This window comes from Heterocephalus glaber, unplaced genomic scaffold, assembly GCF_053883595.1.
Source record: "Heterocephalus glaber isolate CG9 unplaced genomic scaffold, H.glaber_assembly_v1.0 deba00001532, whole genome shotgun sequence".
Taxonomy (NCBI): domain Eukaryota; kingdom Metazoa; phylum Chordata; class Mammalia; order Rodentia; family Bathyergidae; genus Heterocephalus; species Heterocephalus glaber.
In genome coordinates, this window is record NW_028258330.1 from 27,877,811 (window position 1) to 27,903,760 (window position 25,950).

Here is a 25,950-nt window from a genome sequence, read left to right on the forward strand (position 1 = left end):
AGTACTGGGCGGGGGGAGGCAAAGACCAAGGTAAATCACAAGAGAGAAGGATATAAGGGAAGGGGGGAAGAAAGACTAGACTGAAAGACTGAAAGATCATATGCTAAGGTTTAACTTTATAGAACAATTCTTTTATGCAGCTATTGGAGAGAGTGGTCATAATTAGTTAAATGTTCAAAGAAAAAAGTTGTTTTTTTTTTTAAGGAAAATGATCACCACTTATAATCCAAAAAACTCTAGGAGGTATGAACATAAATATCTTAATTATCAGCTTAATAGTTGAAGGAGATTTGTTGTTACTACTTGGAAATGAAAGACAAAAGTCAAAAACAAAAACCAAAATCTAAAAGAACACTGACAGTATACTGAAGATGACTTTTACATACAATATTTCACATTTCTGCCTAGACAAGGTTAACCTTAGATGTGCCAAATCAACTAAAGTGAGTTAAAATGTCATGTTGGCCAAGTTTACCATAAACTGCTGACCTCCATAATACTCTATTAGAGTTTCTCAAAGCACTGCTTCCAGGCTAGAACTTCTGGATCTTGTCAGTGGCTGGCAGGGTGGCATGGATTTACTTACTGACATGTCCATTCCATGAAGTCTTCGTGCTTCCTGAGCCATTACAGTCTCTAGTATTTTATAATACAAAATTTCTGCCAATTTTAATCTGTTTATAGCAAAGTCTAAAAGGAAATAAAGAAAAAGCACATGCTATTAAATCTAGTAAGGATTGAAATGTAGGACTGCATAACTCGGTAATCATAAAACTCCCCTAGCCCCAACTGTGACTGAAAGTGAGTAAATAGATAAAGATGCTTCTTAGTTCCAGGACACTAGATAAGATCTGTATCAGCCGTAATTATCTAACTCTTTGTTCCCCACCACTATCTATAGAACAATCTACAAAGCATCTGCTGACTATCAGTACATGTCAGGCTAATTAACATACAAATGTAAAACCACTAACCTTTGTTCCTTCTTCTGTAAATTTCACCTGTTAACTTCCCTGTAAGCCCCTATAAAAAGAGCCTCGACTCTGGACTGACGCCTCTCTAAGCTACTTTGCTTTGGGAGTGCCGTCCGCTGTTTCCTTCGTTGCAGTCAGCTCCTTGGAGCATTTGGTAAGGCCCTTGGTCTTACATTCTGGAGGCACCGCTGGGATCCCTGGGTGTGCTCCACTACAGTCAGCTCCTTGGAGCATCTGGTAAGGCTCTTGGCCTTACATTCTAGAGGCACCGCTGGGATCCCTGGGAGGGGCGTTTGGTAGGGACAGCGGTCTTACAGAAGAACAAAACTTTAACTTAAATTGGTACATTAAAAGCTGGGGTCTAGGGCCAGGGATTTAGCTCGGTGGTGCCGATGCCTGCCTCGCAAGCACAAGGTACCAAAAGAAGCACTGGGGTCTAGATTAGCAGTACGGTAGTGCTTGCCTGGTATCCATGATGCCCTGAGTGTGATCTTTAGTTTAAAAAAACAAAAAAAAGGCACAAAAATTTGAATTTCTAATTTTGGGAACAATCTATTTACTTTCAATCCTGTGCCGACTTTAGTTTTGTCTTCTTACCTATGTGAGATCCAGGCTGCTCATCTGTTGATTGAGTATAGCGTTGGCAGAAAGTCTCTCCAATTCCTTTCACTATTTTCATAATGTTTTCCATAGGATTCCGCATACAAGATCTACAAAGTACAAGAGGAGTGTAGTTATTAGGAAAAAATCTAGGGTACCCACATTTTTCCTTTTGAGAATTAGTTTGGTTTTTTTGGTCAAAGTTCTATTTTCTGTTGAAAACCTACAAATGTAAGCAGAACTTTACATATGTAAAGTAACATAAAGATATGAATTTCACATAAAATAATTATATATTTTTATATATTAAAGAATTTTTGTTTTTATGAATTTGACTACTTTACATACCTCATAAATGGAATAAACCTCATATAAATGGAATCATGTAATGTCTTTTTGTCATTTACTTATTTCACTTAGGATAATGTATTAAAAGTTCATTTGTGTTGTAGCAATGTATGAGGTGTTTTTTCTAAATTAAAACCTCAGTATGCAGGTTTACCTGCAGTGTTGGCACTTAGCGACAAATAAGTGGGTTTGGGGTTGCAGTTTGGGCACTCAACTTTTAAAAGGTTCACCATGACTGGTATACGTACACTGTTTTTTTATTCATCCATCCATAAATATTTTGGTTGCTGCACATCTTGGCTATTATAAATAATGCTGCATGCTGGGGATTTAGCTCAGTGGTTCTGCCACCTGCCTCGCATGCGCAAGGACCCGAGTTTGATCCCCGGTACCAAAAAAAAAAAAATGCTGCAGTGGATATGGTGTACAAATATCTCTTTAAAATCCTATTTTCGATTCTTTTGGATATGTTTCCAGAAGTAGTATTGCAAGGTCATATGGTAGTCCCACTTTTACTTTTTCTTTCCTTTTTGAGGAAACTTGATACTGTTTTCCATAATGGTTGTTATCATTTTACAATCCTACCAAGAATTCCCAAGGGTTCTAATTTCCCTACATCCTCACCATCACTTGCTACTTTGTTTTCATTTTTGGTGGTAGTGGGGAGACAGTGGCCATCCTAATGGATTTGAGGTGATTTCTCATTGTGGGTTTGACTGCATTTTCCTGATGGATGTTCAGTATTTTTTCATATGCTTATTGGCCATTTGTTTATCTCCTCTAGAGAAATATCTATTTGAATTCTTTACATATTTTTAATTAGATTGTTTTTTGTTATTGAGCTATATGAATTCTTTGGGGTTATTTTTTTGTTTTTTTTTGGTACTGGGGATCGAACTCGGGACCTTGCACTTGCAAGGCAGGCGGTGGAACCACTGAGCTAAATCCCCAGCCCTTGCTGTATGAATTCTTTATGCATTCCAATCATAACTCCTTATCTGACATAGTGTGACTCCATTCAATGCGGGGGAGATTGGGACAGGGTCTTGCTATATAGTTCAGGTTAGCCTTAAACTCAACTATGAAACACAGGATGGCCTCAAACTCACAGTGATCCTCCTCCCTCAGCCTCCCAAGTAGTGGAATTACAAGTGTTTGCCACCACACCCAGCTAGTTTTTAAGTTTTAAGTGGTCTCATTTGCCTTTTTTTTTTCTTCTTGGTACCAGAGATTGAACTCAGGACCCTGCATTTGCAAAGCAGGTGGTGGTACCACTGAGCTAAATCCCTGGCCCTCATTTGCCTATTTTTTATTTTGTTACTTGTATTTGGTATCATATTCAAGATATCACCGCACATTTGAATGTTATAAAGCATTCCCCTTGTGTTTTCTTCTATAAGTTTTATAGTTTCAGGTCTTACATTTAGGTCTTTAATGCATTTTCATTAATTTTCAAATACTGTTTAATATCTTTATTCTTTTGCATGTGGACATTGTTTTTGCAGTGCCATTTATTGAAAAAACTATTCTTTCTCCATCATATAGTGTTGGTATCCTTGTCAAAGATCACTTGACTGTATACATGAGGGCTTATTTCTTTTTATTTTTGGTACCGGGGATCGAACTCCGGACCTTGTGCTTCATGAGGGTTTATTTCTGTGCTCCCTGCCCTGGTTTACAGATTTGTCTGTCAATACTCTCCTGTTTGACTACTGTAACTTTGTAACATGCTTTAAATGAGCAAGTGTGAAGCTTCCAGCTTTGCTGTTCTTTTTGTTTTGGCTATTCAGGGTCTTATGAGTTTCCATATGAATGTTAGAATGTTTTTTTTTCCTGTACCTGCAAAAACTGCCAGTGGAATTTTGATAAAGATTACTTGAATCTATAGATCATTTTGTGTAAAATAAATATCTTAACATTAAGACTTTAAATCCATGAATGTGAGATGTCCCCTCATTTATTTTCATCTGGGTTCTTTACCTTTTGTATTCTACACTTGCTTCCTTCCTTCCCTTTCTTATTGCTATAAAATGTTTGTATAATTAATTGTCTTGCTACTTTTTTCAACTTACCCATGCTTAAATGAGTATACAATACAAAGCAGTCTACTCAAATGCTAAGGAAGAGCTTCACGACAGTATTCCCACCTTACCTGCAACTTACCTATCTTCTGAGCTAGTTTTGAGACTGGGGTTGTTCTGTCTACTTTCCTATAAATGAAGGTTTGGGGAATGGGGAAGAGCTCAGCTGATGCTACGTGTAGCTTCTGTGGAAGATTAGGGCTTTGCTTTCTCTTCTGAGATTTAGTTAAATGTCTCCATTCCAGAATTCCTTATACCTAGTAGTCTCAGAGATGTCTTCTAGTTTCATTTGTTTTTGTTTGCTTTTGTTTTTTGAGACAAGGTCTTGCCATGGTAGTTCAGAGTGGCCTTGAGCTTGTGGCAATCCCCCTGCCTCAGCCTCCTAAGTGCTGGGATCACAGGCTTGCGCCACCACACCTGGCTTTTCTAGTTTCATGAAGCTCCTGCCACAGATTATAATAGAATCCTGGAAAATAGTAGCCTCTAGCAGATTTTCATAGTTCTGCTGAGATCCTGGTGGTAGTACACAGGGACTTTCACTTGGGGAGGTTTCTGTGAATTTTTACACCTCTGCTTACTGAAGGCCCATTTGTTTCTCTCCAAATCTAGAGAAAATGAGTATTCTCTAGATTTTATCAATATAACCTCTCTCCCCAGTACTGTTTCTTGAGGATGGCACACCCAATATTTTTGTCAGTGTTTACTATTCTCTTATTTCATTAGGTATAAGGAAAAAAGGTTCTCTGATCTATAACTTTGTAATATGTTTTGAAATGAGAAAGTGTGAAGCCTCCAGATTTGGTGGCTTCATTCCACCATCTTTATCAGAAAACATGCCTCTTTAAAACAGAACTACAGGGCCAGGGATTTAGTTCAGTGGTTCTGCCACCTGCCTCACAAGTGCAAGGTCCTGAGTTCGGTCTTCGGTACCAAAAAAACCAAAAAACCCACCCCCCAAAACCAGAACTACATAAAATTCCATTTTGTAACTATACCACCAATACGTAATCAGTCTCCCCTTTTGATGACATTAAATTGAGCCCATTCAAAGTCAATCTAAAAATAAAAAATACATGACACAGGGGTAATAAGAAGAGTGAAATGTCAGAGCTAAATTATCTTTAAGATATACTTGAAAGTCTTTAATTTTGTGAAATAAAAATTATATCTATTTATCTATGCCTCCACCACTCAACTATACCTTGATCCATTTTATATAGATTAATGAGTTGCATTTTGGCAGATTCACACATGAACATAACATAATTTGATCAGTCCCTTATACATTTTTTTTTGAGACAAGATCTTGCTAAGTTAACCATCCTTGACTAGCCTTGAACTTGTAATGCTATTCCTCAATCCTCCAAGTAGCTGGGATTATAGGCATACACCTCTACACTTGGCCCTCTATATAATTTTTTTTTTTGGAGACAAGGTCTCACTATGGAGCTCAGGCTGGCCTCAAACAGCCTCAGCCTCCCGAGTGCTGGAATTATAGGTATGTGCTACCACACTTGGCTCATCTATATAATTTTTTTTTTTTTTGGTACTGGGGATCGAACTTGGGACCTTGTGCTTGCGAGGCAGGCGTCGGAACCACTGAGCTAAATCCCTGGCCCTCATCTATATAATTTTTAATAGGTATGACTGATTTTACGTCAACTTACTTTATGATAGAAATGATATAGCAAGACTTGCTACATCTACTACCTAGAGGATTATGACTACAACGAAACAGAATGTGATAAAGAATCTAATTTTAAAAATACATTTATAAAAATAACAGTATAGTACTTACTCAAAAATATTTGTAAGTTGTTTACTTGGTGCATTTTTCAGTCCAGCCACAATAGTCTGTAAACGGCTCACACTTTGGGTGGCTGAAGCAACAGGAGTAATGACTGTTTCTTTTTCTCGTAAATATCCTCTTCCTGTCAGTGGGGTAGAAGGTGCAAATGATCTTTTCTGCAGGAAAACAAAAATCTATGATATTAAATAATTATCTTCCCTCTTATTATATCTTTTTTGTTTTTTCTTTTGTACCGGGGATCAAACTCGGGACCTTGCGCTTGTGAGGCAGGTGCCGAAACCTCTTATATCTTTAGTTCAGTACATGTAACATATTCTCTATTTATCTTTACTGCTGAGTTGTTTTTCATCCTTTTCTGGAGACCCACTACACTTTGAGCAACAGCATAATATCTATACATTTGAACAATACTTTTTCAAAACACTATGATCTCATTTCATCTTCATAAAACTCATTTGAGCATACCGGTTATCCAAGCCCTTTGGGAGGCTGAGGCACGAGGATTGCAAGTTTGAGCCCAGCCTGGACACCTTAGACCATCTCTCAAAATAAAAAATAAAAAAGGCTGGGATGCTGCTCAGTTCCAAGGCTTTATGTTGAATCTCTAGTATCACACCCCCATACACTCCATTTGAAATGTCACATATACCTATTTTTATATTACATATGAGGAAATGAACAGAAAAGTTTAAAAATTTGTTTAAACTAACAAAGTTAATAACAGAGAATGAAGTAAAACTTAGGTTTTCAATCTTCTAGATCAGTGAATTTTCAATTAGACTTCATCCTACAACCCATTTCACACATAAATACAGAATTAAGTCTTGGCCATTATCAATCAAGTCTGGAGGTATATAGCAGCAGTCAGAGAAGAGCATAGTTTGTGCAATGGGTAATAATGCAAGCTAAATTTTAAAGCAACACAATACACGCGTAGTTGAAGCAAAGAAAGAATGGTAAAAAGGCATAAATTCTTCTTTACATCAAAAAACACATACTGTTATATATGATAAACCCAGGTGTTCTGGGAAACAGATCCAAAATATGATTAACAGCAAGAAACATAATAAAATGCTGATATCATAGTTCTAAAAATTACCTTTTAAGGCTTTCATGGGAAATATGAATTAGTAGAAGAAACTCAAGATTTAACTTGAAAGATGCTTCTGCTGTTAGTAGAATCACACAGAGTAAGAAAAAGATTGAGGCCAGGCTAGGTAATATTACTTTTTCGAAATGCTGTTGAAGGTTACACTCCACATTAGTTTGCGCTGTCAGTTTTCCTAATGGGGTGTCACCAGTGAATTTTCGTGGCGTTCCAATTTCCTCTTCTGCATCTGCTCCCAAAAAGATCCTCTCATCAAAGTCACCAACAGTTAGAACATATTCTTCATACTCCTTGTTCACTGCTTTGCTGCAAACAGAATTATTTTTTTTGTTATTTTGGTTTTTTTTTGGTACCGGGGATCGAACTTGGGACCTTGTGTTTGCAAGGCAGGCGGCAGAACCACTGAGCTAAATCCCCAGCCCAGAGAATTATTTTAAGCTGTTAGAAAAAAACTAAGTTATTCAATGAATTAATCTTGACTTGAAGATAATCTTGAACCCATGGCTTGGGAGAACTAACAGTTTTCTAGTTTTTATTAACTTCAGTTTCAGAGATTCCTACCTGATAATGGACATTCTTTACATTCACACACTCAGGAATAAATTATTTCAAAAAATAAGAGAAAATGGAATGCATATTTAATCTAAAAAGTAGTTTTAGTTAATTCAGTAAAATAAAATGGTATCTGATCACTGAGGAAACAATCATGGTTTTGAAATATGGGCATTCTGAATTTGTTAACATTTCATTAATAGAAGAATATAAAATCAAATGTAGGGGACAATTTTGGGAAGTTGGCAGAATTGTAACTACCAGAGAAAGAGCTTCTCCATTTGGTATCCAAACACTGGAATACAGCAACATGAAGAACATAAGAAGGAGGTAAATGGATTCCCAAGGCCAAGCAAGGATCTGAAGGAAGAATTGAAGCTCACTGGGAGATTGAAAAAAGAGACCTCAATGCAGAAAACGGAGGCGGTAAGCAGCACATTCTCCCTGAGCCCTGACACACTGCAAAGGAGAGGCAGCTTGAACCTGCAGACACATGGTGACTAATGGTTACCCCAGAGGCCTCCACAGAGAAACACAGAAGTGGAATGGAACAGTGGACAGAGCAGACTGCATTGACTGGTGAGTTATTAAGGTTCAGGCATTCCCCAGGAGAGGGTGATTGGCTAGTTAGCCATCTTGGAGAGAGGCCAACGGAACTCAGAGCAGCTTTGAGATGACTCCATCTAGCAACTCTTAGTGTCAGGGTGAGGTGAAACTGCGTTCAAGTCAGCAGAAGGTCAAGGAGCTGAGTTCAAGCTGGCAAGAGGCACATGGACTGTTGCAGGCTGAAAAAACTGTGCTCCAAATGATGAAGTTTCACACGGCACACTGTATAACCCTCTAGCAAAAAAAAAAAAAAAAAAAAATTGGGCTCCAGCCTCACAGCCAGAAACCAGCCTGAACTTTAGTGGAACTAACAGTGCAAGCTTGCTGGAATTATCCACTACCTCACCAAAAATTTACAGATGGCTTGCTGGGACTAAATCAACACAGATCTGGGTTCTGTCTGCTTATTCTACCAGTGACAGCAGAGACATGCCCTGAAGTGGACATTCTTTTTCTTTTTTCAAATTTTTACTTTCTTTTCTTTTGTTCTTTGATCTTATTTTTATGAGTGTCAACATTGTTTCTAGTGTTCTTGTTTTTGTTGTTCTGTTCTTTTTATTCTTTTTCTTTCTTTGTCTTTTTCACAAGTTTCTGAAACTTCAATACCTTTCTCTAGCCTTGCTTCTACTCTCTTCCTCTTCTTGTATTTCTCTATTTTTTTCCCTCTAACCCCTTTTAAACTTTCTCCCTTGAAGGTAAAATTATCATATTGAGGGAAAATTTATTGTATACAATTCTCTGGTTTGTTTTAGATTTTCTCTATTATTTTTTGTTTGTTTGTTTTTGGTACCGGGGATCGAACTTGGAACCTTGCGCTTTTGAGGCTGGTGGCGGAACCACTGAGCTAAATCCCCAGCTTAGATTTTGTTATATAAGTACAAATCTTGTGCATATGGTGAAAGATGGCAAATTAACAGTTATCACAGTTTGTCATTTTTCTAGGCTATGTTTGATGCTATTATTATTGCTGAATGTACTAGTTAGCCAAGGTGACATAATCGTTCTAATCAGTTGTTCTTCCTTGCATACTAAGATGGAGATTGCCTAGGGCCTGGGATTTAGCTCAGTGGTTTCACAGCCTGCTGTGCAAGTGCAAGGACCCAAGTTCATCCCTGGTAGCAAAACAAAACAAAACAAAACAAAAAGATGGAGATTCCCTAAGGGTCATAAACAATGCTATAAACCAGGCCAAGGATATAGCTCAGTGGCACTGCGGCTGCCTGGCAAGTGCAAGGTTCTGAGTTCCATCCCCCGTACCACAAAAGAAATAATAAAATATAAGAAAAACAATGCTATAAGCCACTGCCAAAGAACCAGGGGCTAGGCCAAATAGGCAGCAACTTGTCATCCCAATAAATTGAAGAGGTAAGATCTTGCAACAGACTCAAAACCCAAATGCCAGCTATACCTGGACGACATCTCTAAGAGGTAGTCATTTATTAAGGGTTCTCCATACTAGCAATAAAGCTACTTGCCATAAGCAATTTATAAGCATTAACTCAGGAATCAAACTAAGAAAAAAGAAAATAAGAAGACACTCTTGCTTACAAAATGCAACCCCAGACTTCCAGCTAGCCAAAGGCCAATCCAGGGGGAATGAGATAGAAAAATTTGAAAGCCACCCACTATCACTCCCTGAAGTGGGAATAGTGAGCGTAAGACATCAGATGAATGATGCTCTAGAAAAAAACCCAATCAGAAATAGTTTCTCAAAAAACTACAGAGATCACCATCTCACCATAATGAAAGACATGGCTAGTGACTCTAGAGCAGACACAAATTAAAAAAAAAAGAATAGAAGAGCATAGAAAAATGATGAAAACCATGAATTTCCAACAAAGGAATGAAATAGAATCCATAAAACAGATTCAAACAGATATCCAGATGATTAAAAATGCCACTGAGGGCCAGGGATTTAGCTCAGTGGCCACGCCAGCCTTGAAAGCACAAGGCCCTGAGTTCAATCCCTGGTACCAAAAAAAAAAACTACACCAAGGCATAAAATAGTCAAGATTCCAGAAAATCAACACAAGAACAGAATATTAAAAGCTGTTAAGAGAAAAGAAACAAATCACATAAAAAGGAAAGCCCATCAGAATCACAGCAGACTTCTCAACACAAACCATCAAGTAAAGACAAGCTTGGAGTGAAGTATTTCAAGTCCTGAAAGAAAACAACCTCCAACCCAGATTGTGTACCCCGCAAAACTATCTTTCAAAATTGATGGAGGGGGCCGGGGATTTAGCTCAGTGGTTCAGTGCCTGCTGCGCAAGTGCAAGGTCCCGAGTTCAATCCCCGCTACCACAAAAAAAAACCAACTTTGATGGAGAAATAAGATACTTCCATGACAAAGAACACCTGAAGAAATTCATGACCACCAAACCAGCATTCCAAAATGTTCTGAAGGACATTCTAGAAAGAGATAACAAGGATTCCAACTCCATGAACCTCAACACAATGAATCCAACATGAAGGTAAGCAATTAAACAGAGGGGGGAAAAAAGGGTAGCCAACAACAAGAAAATAACATGACAAGGATAAGTCAATACATATCAGTTATAAGCATGAAAGGAAATGATCTCAATTCACCAATCAAAAGAAACAGACTAGCAGATTGGATCAAGAAGCAAGATCCAACAATATGCTGCATACAAGAAACACATTTAACTCAAAAAGCAATTCACAAAATGAAAGTCAAAGGATGGAAAACAATACTGCATGCCACAAGAACCTGGAAAAAAGAAGGGGTAGCTATTCTACTTGTAGACAGAGTACATTTAAGGCCAAGACTGATTAAGAAGGTCACTATATCCTTCTAAAGGGAACAATCCAAAAGAGGAAGAGATAACAATCATAAATATATATGCACCAAATACCAGTGCACCCAGCTATATGAAAGTATTAATGAACATGAAAAATCAAATAAGCACTAAAATAACTGTAATGAGGGACCTCAATACTCCCTTGTCACAAATAGATCAACTAGACAAAAAAATCAACAAAGAAATATCAGAACTGAACCAAATTTTTCAACAAATGCACTTAGTAGATGTCTATAGTGTTCCACCCCACAACATCAGAATACATATTCTCAGCTGCATATGGGATGTTCTCCAGAATAAATGACATACTAGTTCACAAAACATGCTTAAGTAAATCCAAAGGAATTGAAATTATCCCATGAACATTATCAGACCATAGTGCAATGAAATTGGAAATTAATGCCAAAAGAAACCACAGAACTTCATAAACACTTGAAAATTAAACAACATCCTCCTGAGAAACCAATGGGTCACAGATGAAACTAAAGAAGAAATCAGAGTTTCTACAATTAAACAACAATGTCAATACAATATACTGGAACTTATGGGATGCAATGAAAGCAGTCCAGAAGGGAAATTTATAGCGGTGAATTCTCATTTCAGAAAAACAGAGCAAGCTCAAATAAACAACCTAAAGTTTAACCTCAAGCTCCTAGAAAAAAGAAGAGCAAGTCAACCCCAAAGCTTGTACAAGGGAGGAAGTTATAAAGATTGGAGCAGAAATTAATGCAATGGAGACTAAGGAAAAAATACAAAGAACCAACAAATGGAAGAGTTGGTTCTTCGAAAGATTAAATAAAATTGACAAACCCTTAGCCAACCTTATCAAAAAAAGGAAAGACACAAATCCATGCAATAGGAATGAAAAAGGTGAAATTACAACAGATCCTGCAGAAATCCAGAAGATCATCAACACCTACTTCAAGAACCTGTGTTGTAATAAGATGGAAAACACAGAAGAAATGTACAGATTCCTAGATATATACGAATTACCAAAGCTGAATCAAGAAGATATAAAAACTGTAAATAAACCAGTATCAGTCAATGAAATTGAAGACATCATTAAAAACCTACCAACAAAGAAAAGCCCAGACCCTGACAGATTCATTGCTGAATTCTACAAGAACTTTAGAGAAGACCTAATGCCACTACTTCTCAAACTGTTTAATGAAATGGAAAGGGAAGCAATACTCCCAAATTCATTCCTGGATACAAGTATTACCTTAATACCAGAACCAGAGAAGGATCTAACCTAATAAGAGAACTACAGGACAATCTCCCTAATGAACACACACAAAAATCCTCAATCAAATACTGGCAAATAGAATGCAGCAAATCATCATGGTTAAACACCATGACCAAGCAGGTCTTATCCCAGGGATGCAGGGTTCAACTTCAACATATGCAAATCAATAAATGTAATATGCCATATTAACAGAGCTAAGGGCGAAAACCATTGTTCATTTCAAGAGATGCAGAAAAAGTGTTTGAGAATGTTCAACACTCATTCAAGATAAAAATCCTGCAGAAAATTGGAATAGATGGTTTTTTCCTCAGCCTGAGGAAGGAAGGGATAAGAAAAAAAAAGATCACAGAAGAAAAAAATGGACACAAAGCTTTTGTAAATAAGTAGGGGAAAATGGGTTGAAGGGAAGGGAGAGGAATGGGAAAAAAAGAAGAATCAAGATATATCATGTATAGGTACAAACTTCCTATGATTAATGTTATCATTATATATATTTAAAATGGACCCCAAAAATTTCTTTAAAACAAAACAAAACAAATGTAGAAGTCCTTCAGCTCCTGTATGAATTTTTCAGGAGAGTATAGCTATTTTTTGTTTTTGTTTTTTGTTTTTTTTGAGTACCGGTGATGGAACTTGGGATCTTGCGCCTGCAAGGTAGGCATTGGAACCACTGAGCTAAATCCCCGGGCCCCTTTGTTGTTGTTTTTTGAGACAGGGTTTCATTGTATAGTTGAGGCTGTAGTTGCACTCATAGGCTGGCCTAGAACTTGCAGTGATCTTCCTGCCTCAGCTGCCTGAGTGCTGGGATTAAAGGCATGCACCACCACACCCAGACAAGTATAGTTATTTTAAATGCCAATGATTTCTTAAATATAAACCAACAAGGCTTAGTGACAATACCCATTCAACGCCACTGAAGCAGAGAGAATTTGAATTTGGAAAAGTTACCTTGATGTACATGTCACTTAATAAACTTGAACAAATAATTTTTATGTTTTGTTTTATTTTTTGAGACAGGGTCTCATTATTATGTATTTCAGGCTGGCCTTAAACTTACTATGTAGCCTAGGTTGGCCTCATATTTGTGATGATCCTCCTACCTCAGCTTCAAGGGTCCTGGGATTATAGGCATGTGCCACTAAGCCTGGCTTTTAACAAATAATTATTAGCAGCCTACAATATGTCAGACACAATTAATGCTAGATACTTACCTATTATCAGTAAAACTGGAGAGGTCAAGGAGGCATTCTCCTTTTAAAACCTAGGAAGAAAAATCATTGTAGAACATTATATAATTAAAGATATTAATACACATAGAAACATAAAATTTCCTTTAAATTTCACATTGATATAAAACCACAAGAAAAGAGGGGCTGGGATTTAGCTCAGTGCCACCACACCTGCCTTACAAGTATAAGGTCCTGAGTTCGATCCCTGGTACCAAAAAAAAAAAAAAGAAAAGAAAAGAAAAAAATTACTAAACATTTCTTTAAGACCAGTAAAACCTAATTAGCATGCAAATATATTTTTAAAAAATTTAAATTGATGTACATGAATATATTCCCAGCTACTGAGGGGGCTGGGGCAGAAGGATCCCAAATTTGAGGGTAGCCTGGACGACTTGAGTGCAATCCTGTCTGATTAAAAAAAGAAAAAGGGGGGGGGGGATTGGGGATGTACTGGGGATGTAATTCAATCCCCAATACCACAAAATAAACACAAACAGCATTTAAAATCAAGTTTTACTGATCTCCAGCACCATAATCAATCTACCAATCAATCAATCAATCAAGTTTTGAAAATACTTTAAGGTTAGTCTATGGTTGTGCTTTCTAAATTTTAGTTATAAGAATCATTAACACTAAACAAAACAGGGTTAGGGATTTAGCTCACTGGCACTGCACCTGCAAGCGCAAGGTCTTGAGTTCAATCCTCAGTACCAAAACCAAACAAAAACTAAACAAAACAAACACACAAACAAAAAAAAAACAGGTTGCTGGGCATGGTGGTACATGCCTATAATCCCAGCACTTGGGAGGCTGAGGCAGGATGACTGCCTTAAATTCTGGGCTACCTTGGGCTATGTAGGTAATCTGTGAGTGGCTATAAAACTATAGAGGATTTTCTGTTCTATTTATATGGAATTAATGTGGTAGTTGTTATACTACTTTTTATAATCAGCTCAAATTGTAGCAGTAAATTAGCTTACTTTGACTTCTGGTTTTTCATAATTTTTTATAAGGCTGACTCTGTTTTGTTCTTCACAATTCTTTATCATAACCTTCTAGAATTGCCCGACAATCCATTTACTTGACAGTGAATATAACTCGCCACAATCTTAAGCACAATCATTCTTTTTTTTTTTTTTGGTACGGGGGATTGAACTCAGGACCCTGCGCCTGCAAGGCAGGCGGCGGAACCACTGAGCCAAACCCTCAGCCCAAGCACAATTTTTCTTATATCACACAAAATCAGAAGATATAACTACATTTCAGCAGAGCCTGAAACCCAAGAATCTTGACCCTGAGACCTAAAATGTTGAGAACATCTTTTCCTTTGAGACTGTTTACAATCCCTAAGTATATCAGTCATTTAATTATAAGTACAGTACCTTCCTATCAAAAAGTTTTGCAATATATGGTTTAAAGTAGTGCTCCTTTATCCCTTTTGCTTCTATTAGAAGTCCATCATGCAGTTCACACAGTATAGCAATGATGCAGGGAGGCTCTTCAGAAGCCCTAAAGTCAGCAGTATGGAAATCAGATGGCAAACCTAGTTTGACAGAGTATGAAGAGGAACAGGAATGAGGAAAATAGTCAATTTTTTAATCTTTTTCCAAAAATTTAATAATTAGTTTTCAAAAATAAATAAAGATCCAACCTTTAAATGATGGATTCAGCAAGTCTTGTCTATTTGGGCACATTATGGCATTAGCAAAAACAAGATCCAAGCAGCACAGAAGTAAATGATAAGAGTTTACTAAATCATCCCCAATCATACGAAAATTACCTGTATAAAAAAAGACAAAACCCAGAACTCTCTCAGTCAAGTAGCACCATGTAATCATAGCAGAAATGTAAAACCGGAAGTGTTACCTTACCCTTAGTGTAAACAAACAGTGTCCAACAGAAATTAAAGAGATCCTTAACACTGCAAGGAATCCTCCTAAAAAGAGAAAATAAAAAGTGTGTGTGTGTGTGTGTGTGTGTGTGTTTTACTAGCTTGGTAACTATCATTTAAGTTGAAACAACAACAAAAAAATTTGAAACATCAAATATAAATAACAAATAATAATGTCAAACCACATGTAAAATTCCATTCATGAAGGACAGATAATCTGACTTTTGAATCTAAGGCTTTTGAAATAAGCCTTTTCAATCTTTAATGAAAGATAGGAATATACAAAAACAAATGAAAGTATTACCCTGAATTTCCAGATATGGGTAACTATACATGGATTTTTAAAATATTTAAGTCTTTGCAAATAGATCCATCTGGTAAAATGCCCACTTTTGAAATAGAACTCTCCCAATAAGTTTGTATGATAATCTTTATGTCAATATATAAAGATTAAGGGTCTTACCTCTGTTTCCTACTTCTTGGTAATTTTGGTAGCTCTTCAAATGGATTTTGAAATATATCTAAAAAAATTGGCTCAAATTTTTTAAAAATTACAGTAGATACTTCAAAATTTCTCTCTAGCCTTTCTATACGTTCACGAAATTCTTGCGGCAGATTTAACATGTCCATCCACTTCTTCATTTTACTAAAAAACTGTATTAAACTTTTAAAAGAGGAAAAAAGGTAATTTTAAAATTAGTCCATAGTATGAGTTGAAAAGGACACATTCTATTCACAGATAGGAATCCTTACTTAAAAACTTAAATGCGTTAAACACACAAGAAAAACTCCTAAGTTCACACAACTCACTCCTAAGTTCTGTGAAATTGCTTTGGTTCCCAGGATCATTATATACATGCAGATTTTGGGTTAGTGGTCATAACATAATATCTACTATGCGGAAAGTATACCTACCTACTTTCTTTTTTGTTTTTTCAGAACTGGTATTGAACTCAGGGCTTTTGCACTGAGCTAGGCCTCCAACCCTTTTTATTTCTTTATTTTCAGACAAGGTCTTGCTAAGTCACTAGGTTCCCCAGGCTGGGCTTGAACTTGTGATCCTATTGCCTTAGCCTCCCAGTGCAGGGATGCAACAACACATTCAACTTTTTGTTTTGTTTTGTTTTGTTTGGTACCAGGAATTGAACTTAGGACCTTATGCTTACGAGGCAGGTGTGGTGCCACTGAGCTAAATTCCCGGCACTATCTACTTCTTTTATTCTCTACAGCATCTAGACAACGCTCTGTACATAAATTACAAGGTACATGTTAATAGATCAATGGGTTCACAAAATTAGTTTGAGGAAAAACAAACATCTTCCAAATGCAAAGACTTTTTCTCATTTTCCAAAGAGAAATAAGTTGACTGCAAAGTACCAGACTGTTTGTTACATTAGGAGCAAAATTCAGTGTTTGAATTCTAATGTGTCGCTCCACCATCAAAAATAACATAGGTAAGTACATAATCAGCAAAATCACTTAATTGATTATTACTCCACCTTCTACCTACACAAATGACATCAGTTTTTGTTTTTTTTTTAAGTTGACAGAAGATATTGAAGCAGAAACCTAGAGGCTGTACTTGCAGAAGGCCAATAGGTAACTAAACGCAGGATGAAGCTTGGCATCTCTGCCTTCAGTTTTGTCTCCATTACCTTAAAACTTTAGGTCAGATCCCTACTCAGCTATGCACGCAGCCATGTTAGTCACTTAAAGAATGTCTGTAATACAAGGTTTGTTAGCACTAAATTTACCTAGGCTATACCATCTCCCTTTAAGACTGAGGCTACTAAGTAACTAAAGTCATTTTCAGGATTTGCAGGGACATCTAATAACCAACTTTCACAAAGTCCAGTTCTAGACCTTCTGGAGTAATGCCTAGAAGTTCTAGACAAGGTTTACAACCTCCCAAGTCTTCAATCATTGGACTCCAGGAAAAACAGAGCCTCACAGATCACACCAAGATGAGGTCACTTCCCCAATTATCCCACAAGGGGAACCAGGCTGCCCCCAAGCAAGAACTATCATCTCCTGGGAACTGAACTGCCTGTCCCTCAAGTTGTGTTCAAGCCTGAAAGACTCTTCTAGAGCCCACCACAGCACCACATACAACTGGTCCCTGTTCTTTTTTTTTTTTTTTTGGTACCAGGAATAGAACTCGGGACCTTGCGCTTGTGCAAGGCAAGTGGTGGAACCAATGAGCTAAATCCCTTGCCCTGGTCCCTGTTCTTTTAACAGGCCAGTCTGATTCTCTTTACCAGACTGGCACCTCCTTCAGTTTCTCAAACTGAAGGCCAGTCCCTATTTTCTCTTACTTTCTTTTTTTTGGGGTCCAGCTTGATCTTTGTCAGAGTCCTACCCCCCTCCTCTCAGCTGTTACTCCTCAAACTAAAGTCTCTTATCATTTTCTCTTGCTTTCTAATTACAGCCTATTAATTCATGCTGACCATATCAACTTTAATTTCTACTGTGTAGCAGGTAACAATATCATCAGCTAACTGTTCACAGGTATTCAAACACTGAGCATGTTGAATAAAATCTGATTTGAAAAGATCCTCACCAACAGCAGCAAAAAATTTTGCCCAATTATTAAACATTTTTTGGCTCACAAGTTTTCTTCTTTTGGGTGGGGTCAGAAGATGATCAGAATGTGAAACCCTTTCCTTTGAAGAATTTCCCACTTCTGAGTCTTCTCTTCCTCTAGATAGATCAGCTTCACTGAAAGTCAGGATGAGGTTAAATAACTTGGAATTCTTCTTCAGATACATTAGTTTGGGATTTTGAATCTGAAGCTGGTGGCACAGAGAAGTAAAAAAGTGGTAAATTCTGTGCTTGCTTCAGCAGCACACTAAAAAGTCATAAATTCTTATAGCAGAATCAATAGCAATATTCAGCGATTAGGGTGAAATACAGTAGCAAGGTTCAGGGACTGCACTGCTGGTCATGTAAGCTGTGCCCTTGCCAGAAGGATTCTGTGATGTTTCTTGGCTATGCAGACAGTCTTTTTTTTTTTCCTAGCCCTTTTTCCAAGGGTGGTGGTGGTTTTTAAAACTATAATCAACAAAGTTACTTCATAGGTTTCAAAACAATTTTATTCATCAGGATTCTATTATAAATAGCATATTGCTCCAAAAAGCATATGAATATATGTTCCACATCATTAGTCATCAGGGAAACTAAAATCAAAATATCAATCAAATACTATTTCGTTGTATCATGATGGCTAAAATAAAAAAGTCATAGAACAAGTATTTGTGTGTACTGCTGGTGAGAATGTAAACTAGTATGTGGTCACTTTGTAAAATAGTCTGATGGTTTCTCAAAAGGTTAAATATAAGTCATTATATGACCCTATGATTCCATTCCTGTATCTATATCCATGAAAACAAAAACAATGTCCCCCAAAACTTGTACAAAAATGTCCACAGCGGCACTAAACATAATAGCTAAAAGGTGGAACTAATCCAGTGTCTATCAGTTGATAAAAAGATAAATAAAATGTGCTATATCCATGCAATGGAACATTATTCAACCACAAAAAAGAACAAAGCACCAATACATCTACATCGTAAGTCTGAAAACATTATGTTAAGTGAAAGAAGCCAACACAAGAAACCACATATTGTGTGATTCCATCTATATAAATCCAGATATACAAATCCATATAAACAGAAATTAGATTAATGGCTACTAGCAGTTAGGTTTGGGCCAATTTTTATTATGAGTGTGTACTCTAAAAAATTTTAACTCTAAATTTTTTTTTTTTGGTACTGGGATCGAACTTGGGACTTTGCACTTGTGAGGCAGGCGGCGGCACCACTGAGCTAAATCCCTGGCCCCTAAAATGTTTTAAAGTTATAATTATTTTTTATTTTATTTCCCCAAGAACTGATTATTACAAAGATTTTTAAAATTATATTGTTAGTGATGAGAAATACTGAACAATCAGATTGCTTTATACAACAGATAGGTTTTGCTTAATTTTACAAGACACCTTAACCCTGCTAATATATATTTTATCATCAATGAAAAACTTGGTATACATTAAAGCTTTAAAATCATCTTGGTTTTATTAATTTTCCACTACTAAAACCAAAATTGTTTTGAGAATTTTTTTTAAACATAAGAGGAACTAGAGAAGGCTTTAAAGTTTACCTCTCTTTTACTGAGAATACCTAGAAAGAAAAAACAGATAATGGCCTCATATTCTTTCATATCAGGCAACATTCCCAGAAACAGATATTAGCACCTATGCTAACTGGATCGCTCTAGTTCTTGTTTCCTACCAGGGGGATAGTTCCTGATGGTTGATATGAGCAAGTATAAGATATAGCTAAGACCCATAGAGGACAGAGTAGTTCCAGGTTAAAAAAAAAAAAAAAAAAAAAAAAAATATATATATATATATATATACATACACACATACATACATATATATATATACATACATATATATATAAACTACACAGTAGAGAAATAGAACAACACATTAACCAAATGACCAAAACTAACAACACTAATGAGAGGCAAATGGATATCATGTGCCATCAGATGTGATATCCTAAGGACACAAAATCATATATGTAGGGGTTTTTTTTCCCTGTCCTACTTAAGTAGTTTTCCATCTTGGAATGTATCTAATCATAAGGAGATATGGGACAAATCCAAAATGACGAACAATCTATTAAAAGGGAGGAGAGGGTGGTTGTGGATTTTATTCTTCAAAAATGTCAATGTCATAGAATACAAAGGGTGTAGAAATGTTTCTGATTAAAGGGGAATAAGCAGACATGATAAGTGAAAGCAGCATCTCATCCTATATTAAAAATTTTACTCAAAGAAAAAAAAGCTATGCTGGAGATTTAGCTCAGTGGTTCCGGCGCCTGCCTTGAAAGCGCAAGGTCCCGAGTTTGTATCAAAAAAAAAAAAAAAAGGTATAACTACACCTATAAGCCCAGCACTCTATGAGGCTGAGGCAGGAGAATTTCAAGTTCCAACCTAGCCTGGCAATTTAAATTTAGCAAGACCCTATCATAGAATAAAAAATTTAAAAGGAGAAAAGAAACAGGAGGGAAATGATTAAAGTATGTGATGTGTGTATACAAATCTGACAAAATGACATATGCTTATAATCCCACCACTTGGGAGGCTAAGGCAGGAGGATTACTGTGGCTTTGAGGCCAGGCTGAACTACATAGCAAAACCCTGCCTTAAAAAAAACAAAAAACAGGCTGGGGTTGTACCTCCGTGGTGCCCTGCCTGCCTGGCAAACCCAAGGTCCTGAGTTCAATCCCTGGTACCAAAAAACAAAACAAAACAAGGGCTGGGGATTCAGTTCAGTGGTTTCGCTACATGCCTTCCAAGCGCAAGGTCCCGAGTTCCATCCCTGGTACCAAAACAAACAAACAAAAAACCCCAAAATAAAACAATCTGCCAAAATGAAACACATTAATCTATATAACCATTATGCATTAAAAAATGCAAGAGTGTGGGGGAGGGCTGGGTATGTCAGTCAGTACAAAGTCCCCAGGTTCAATCTCTGGTTCCAAAGAAAAGAAGAGAAAATTATTAGATCAAACTAACAAAACTGATATAGAGGTGATAGATTAACTTGCTTAAAATTGGTAATTGTACCCTAGTTTAAGTTGTTTTTTTTTTTTTTTTTTGTACCAGGGATCAAACTTGGGTCCTTGTGCTTGCACAGCAGGCAGCGAAACCACTGAGCTAAATCCCCGGAGAACCTTAGTTTAATGTAACATTGAAACATTTGGAATTTATCTTTGAAGTATATAATGCAGGCTAGTTTGGAATGGTTGAGGAAAATATTACTTAAGAAAAAAGATTTGTATATTTAAGAGAGAGTGGTCAAATGACAATTCAAATAGGGTAAAATTCAGTAACACATTTGAGCATAAATTGTATTTTTGTTATTTCTGCAATTTTTCTGAAAGATTGAAGTAATTTCCAAATTTTAAAAAATTTATTTAAAAAAGTATAGCTAAACAGTTTTGCATAAAGCCCTCTGTTTGAAGTCAGAATTTGAGGGAGAAAGGCAGAAGAAAAATGTGAAACTTGGAAAAGTCTATTCAATAAACATTTTTGGGATTGAATGAAATCACGTAAATTTAAAATAAAGAGAAATTAAATTCTAAAATTAAATTTAAGACTTATCAAACAACATTTGAAAAATCAAAATACTTTACCTTAATTTAGCTGAACGTAGTATTCTGGTGAGTGACACACAGTTTCCTTCCATGATACCCCTTCCAACTGTAGGAATAATGCTTTTGCGGCATGCAACATATAATGAACATGCCAACCAGTGTATAACTTCTCCCTGGCAGGGGAAGAGACAAACAGTAAAATGGATATATTATGTTAAAATGCTTAAATTCCAGAACCAGAAAATATCTGAAAATTATCTAATTTTCCTTCTACATATAAAGGGCCATACAAACAAAGATATTCACACCCACGGTCACAAAGCTAAGTTAGTTGCAAAAATGGGTAAAACTTCATACTCTGGGGCCAGAGATTTAGCTCAGTGGTTCCACTGCCTGCCTTGCAAGCAAAAGGTCCGAGTTCAATCCTGGGTACCACAAAAAAAACAAAAAACAAAAAACTTCATACTCTGTCCTGTGTTCTTGCAACATGATAAATCAGTACTAATCTAAAAATTGAGCTCTTCTCTTCATTCCAAAACTCGTATTACTAAAAGCATTGTTTTTAAAATTTCCCAGCATCTGCTTTCTTAATTTTATTTTATTCTATTTTTATTTTTTTGGTACCGGGGAAGGAACTTGGGACCTTGAGCTTGCGAGGCAGGTGGCAGAACCACTGAGCTAAATCCCTGGCCCACTGAATTGTTTTTTTTTGCTTTCTTAATTTTAAAACATCAGTCATGGCTTGACGATGATGAAATTCCTTTTTATCATTTTGAGTTTTTGTAAACCAGTTTGGTAAAGAAAAGAAAAAACAGTAGAAAGCTGGCAAGGGTGTCACACATAAGAATTAATACCAAGTAGTATACTATAAAGGAGATTATCATTTTTGTGAGGTAAAAATTTGGGGCAATAACTTAAAACATGTCATCCTTAAAATAGTACGTATGGCCCTCTATCTTTTTGTTTGTTTGTTTTTGGTACCAGGGATCAAACTCGGGACCTTATGCTTGCACGGCAGGCGCCGGAACCACTGAGCTACATCCCGGGCCCCTGGCCTTCTATTTTAAAAGGTATCTCAGTTGGCTGGGGATTTAGCTCAGTGGTTCCGCCACCTGCCTCGCAAGCACAAGGACCGGAGTTCAATTCCCGGTACCAAAAAGGTATCTCAGTTTACAAAGCTACCCAAAAAAAGGTCACATATAAGAATTCAACATTTAATTTTCTTCTTTAGACTTGAAATATCTCTAAATTAGGATCACTTATGACTTTATTGCTGAAATATAAGTGAAGTTCAAGGATTAAGAATTATAGATACAAATCTCACAAGATAAAACCAGACATGATGTCACATGCCTATAATCCCAGCACTCTGGAGGCTGAGGCAGAAGCATCACTGAGTTCAAGGCCAGTCTGGGCTACATTGTGAGATCAAGTCATTGTGCCTGACTATAGTGAGACTCTGTCTCAAAAAACAAAACAAACACACACATCCAAATCTCATAGTATAATACATACTATTACGCAGGTTGAAAAGACTGATTAAAAAAAATTTCCTTCAATAATCTTAAAAGGGATCAGTGGAAATGGGTGACTATCAAAAGCTAAAGCTTCTTAAGTTTTTTTTCCTCTCTACATTCCTAAAACAATTTTTAGGTTTTTTTTAATACTAGATGATGCAGGCAGTGTTTTCACAAAAGTAACTGTACAGTGATTTGAAATACAATAAATGAAGGCAAGGCATGGGCTTCCAATAAAAGATATTTGAAGACTGGAAAGAAAAAAAAAAAAGCTAAAGCTCAGTGTTCCTATCCTAAAAGACAGGCAGGTCTTATTTGCTCAAAGCACTAAATACAGCAGGTAAAACTATGGCTGAATGTTTATAGGAGCCTTGATCAATAAAACTGTTTGGGAATATATCCACCAAGTATTAGAGTATTTGGATATAGTCTCCTATATGAAAATACTGGTAGAGAAAATATAAGCACTTTTCTCCTAAGAGTCAACTGTATTATTTATTCTAGTTCCTAGTCTGGATGCTAGACCTTGGAAATACAAAAATAGTTTCTGATCTCACGGAACTCCAAGTCTAGAGCTAAAGAAGAGCAACAGAGGCCATTCCACCATTTCCAGCGCAGAGGAAGGGGCTTCTGGGCCACTCTACCACCACTCCCAGCGCAGAGGAAGGGGCTTCCAGGCCACCCTATCACCGCTCCAAGCACAGAGGAAGGGGCTTCCAGGCCACCCTACCACCACTCCCAGCACAGAGAGGTAAGCCATGTGGGTGCCAAATTTCATGAACACCAAACCAGCACTACAAGCAATTCTAAACAATATCCTAGAAAAAAAACAATGAAGGTCACAACTCCATGAGGCCCAACAGAGGGAAGCCACCAGGTAAGGTAAGACACTAAAGGAAAAGGGAGAAAAAATAAGAAATAAAAGAGCCAAAAAAGTAAAACATCATGACAAGGATAAATCAAAATCTATCAATTGTAACCATCAATGTTAATGGCCTCATCACCAATCAAAAGAAATACACTGGCAGAATGGATTAAGAAGCAAAATCCAACAATATGCTGTACACAAGAAATACACCTACCTCAAAAAGAAACTCATAGACTGAAAGTAAAAGGATGGAAAACAGTTCTCCATGCCACAGGAACCCAGAAGAAAGCAGAGGTAGCAATCTTATTTGCAGACAAAGTAGATTTCAAACCAAAACTAATTAAGAGAGAGAAAGAAGGACTAATGGAGACTAAGAGAACCTGACCCCGTCGAAATGAGCAATCACATAAACAACTCTCAAAACCAGACTTCCAGATCACCTACAGCAACCCCAAAGGGAAACAGGATGGAATACTCTGATATGAAACCACCTGGACTCCCTGAACTGGCAACAAAAGAGGATCTGAAAAAAATGAAATCAGAAATAATTTCTCAGATAACAGCAGAGATTGTGCTCATAGTGCAAGACATGATTATTAAAACAAGAGAGGAGCTGAGGAACATGAAGGAATCCCAACATAGGAATCAAATGGAATCCATAAAACAGATACAAACAGATTTCCAGGAGATTAAAAACTCCACTGAAAGCTTACGCAGCAGAATGAGCCAATATAAGGACAGAATTTCAGATATAGAAGATAAGATTGCAATTAGTGACCAGGAAAAGAAAAATTGCTTCAAAATTGTAAGGGAACACAAGAAATCAATCCAGCAGCTACTAGACAACTCAAAGAAGAATAACATAAGACTGATTGGAGTCAATGAAGGAAAGAGGAGAGAGTGCAGATGACATAAAAAAAAGTTCACAGAAGTAATGGCAGAAAAATTCCCAAGCAGGGGAAAAGAACTTCACATACAGATAAGTGAGGCATACAGGACTCCAACTAACCTTGATCAAAAAAAATGTACACATAGGCATATAACTGTTAAGATTCCAGAAACCCAACAGAGAACAAAATTCTACAAGCAGTTAAAGAAACAAATCACATACAAAGTAAACCCCATCAGAATCACAGCAGACTTCTCAACACAAACCCTCAAGGCAAGAAGAGCTTGGAGTGACGTATTCCAAGCCCAAAAGGAAAACAGCCTCCAACCCAGACTGATGTACTCTGCAAAACTATCTTTCAAAATTGATGGAGAAATAAGATACTTTCACGACAAAGAGCACCTTAGGAACTTCACGAATACCAAACCAGCACTCCAAAAAATTTAGACAATATCCTAGGAAAAGACAATGAGGATCACAACCCTAGGAAGCACAGCAGAATGAATCCATCAGGTGTGACAAGAAATTAAAGGTAAAGGGGGAGAATCCAAAAAAAACTCATGACAATGATAAGTCAATACATATCAGTTATAACCATCAATGTTAATGGTCTCAATTTGCCAATCAAAAGAAATAGACTGGCAGAATGGGTCAAGAAGCAAAATCCAACAATATGCTGCATACAAGAAACATACTTAATTCAAAATGAAACTCATAGACTGAAAGTTAAAGGGTGGAAAACAATACTCCATGCAATGGGAACCCGAAAAAAAGCAGGAGTAGCTATCCTCTTTGCAGATCAAGTAGATTTCAAACCAACACTGATTAAGTGAGATGAAGAAGGACACTACATCCTTGTAAAGGGGACAATCCAAGAGGAAGAGATGACAATCATAAATATCTATGCACCAAACATTAGTGCACCCAACTATATAAAACAAATACTAACGGCCATGAAAAGTCATATATGCACTAATACAATTGTAGTGGGGGACCTCAACACCCCACTGTCACAAATAGATCAACTAGACAAAAAATAAGTAATGAAATACTAGAACTCAATCAAACTCTTGAACAAATGAACTTAACAGATGTTTACAGTGTTCCACCCCACAAAATTAGAATACACATTCTTCTCAGCTGTACATGGGTCATTCTCCAAAATAGGCCACATACTCACACACAGAACATGTTTAAGCAAGTGCAAAGGAATTGAACTTATCCTGTGTATATTATCAGACCATA

General features: G+C 36.9%; 1 protein-coding gene across 8 annotated transcripts in view; it reads right to left on the reverse strand.

The window, feature by feature from the left end:
* The window catches only part of Rbl1 (RB transcriptional corepressor like 1), a 70,147-nt gene that overhangs the window by 37,301 nt on the left and 6,896 nt on the right, over positions 1-25,950 (reverse strand). For 6 of the 8 annotated variants that reach the window (XR_002390270.2, XR_002390269.2, XR_015442021.1 and 3 more), the window contains exons 2-11: positions 21,471-21,604; positions 15,731-15,931; positions 15,248-15,312; positions 15,028-15,156; positions 14,759-14,919; positions 13,359-13,408; positions 7,041-7,227; positions 5,802-5,968; positions 1,572-1,684; positions 587-690 (exon numbers count right to left, since the gene is read on the reverse strand). Coding sequence is in view for 4 of the 8 variants with exons in the window: in XM_021246926.2 (XP_021102585.1) it covers positions 587-690; positions 1,572-1,684; positions 5,802-5,968; positions 7,041-7,227; positions 13,359-13,408; positions 14,759-14,919; positions 15,028-15,156; positions 15,248-15,312; positions 15,731-15,931; positions 21,471-21,604 (1,311 nt within the window). In the remaining 4 variants the exon portion in view is untranslated. Of the gene's footprint in view, positions 1-586; positions 691-1,571; positions 1,685-5,801; positions 5,969-7,040; positions 7,228-13,358; positions 13,409-14,758; positions 14,920-15,027; positions 15,157-15,247; positions 15,313-15,730; positions 15,932-17,827; positions 18,060-21,470; positions 21,605-25,950 lie in introns of those variants that run through there. The other 2 variants (XM_087188964.1, XM_021246928.2) reach the window with 2 other exon arrangements.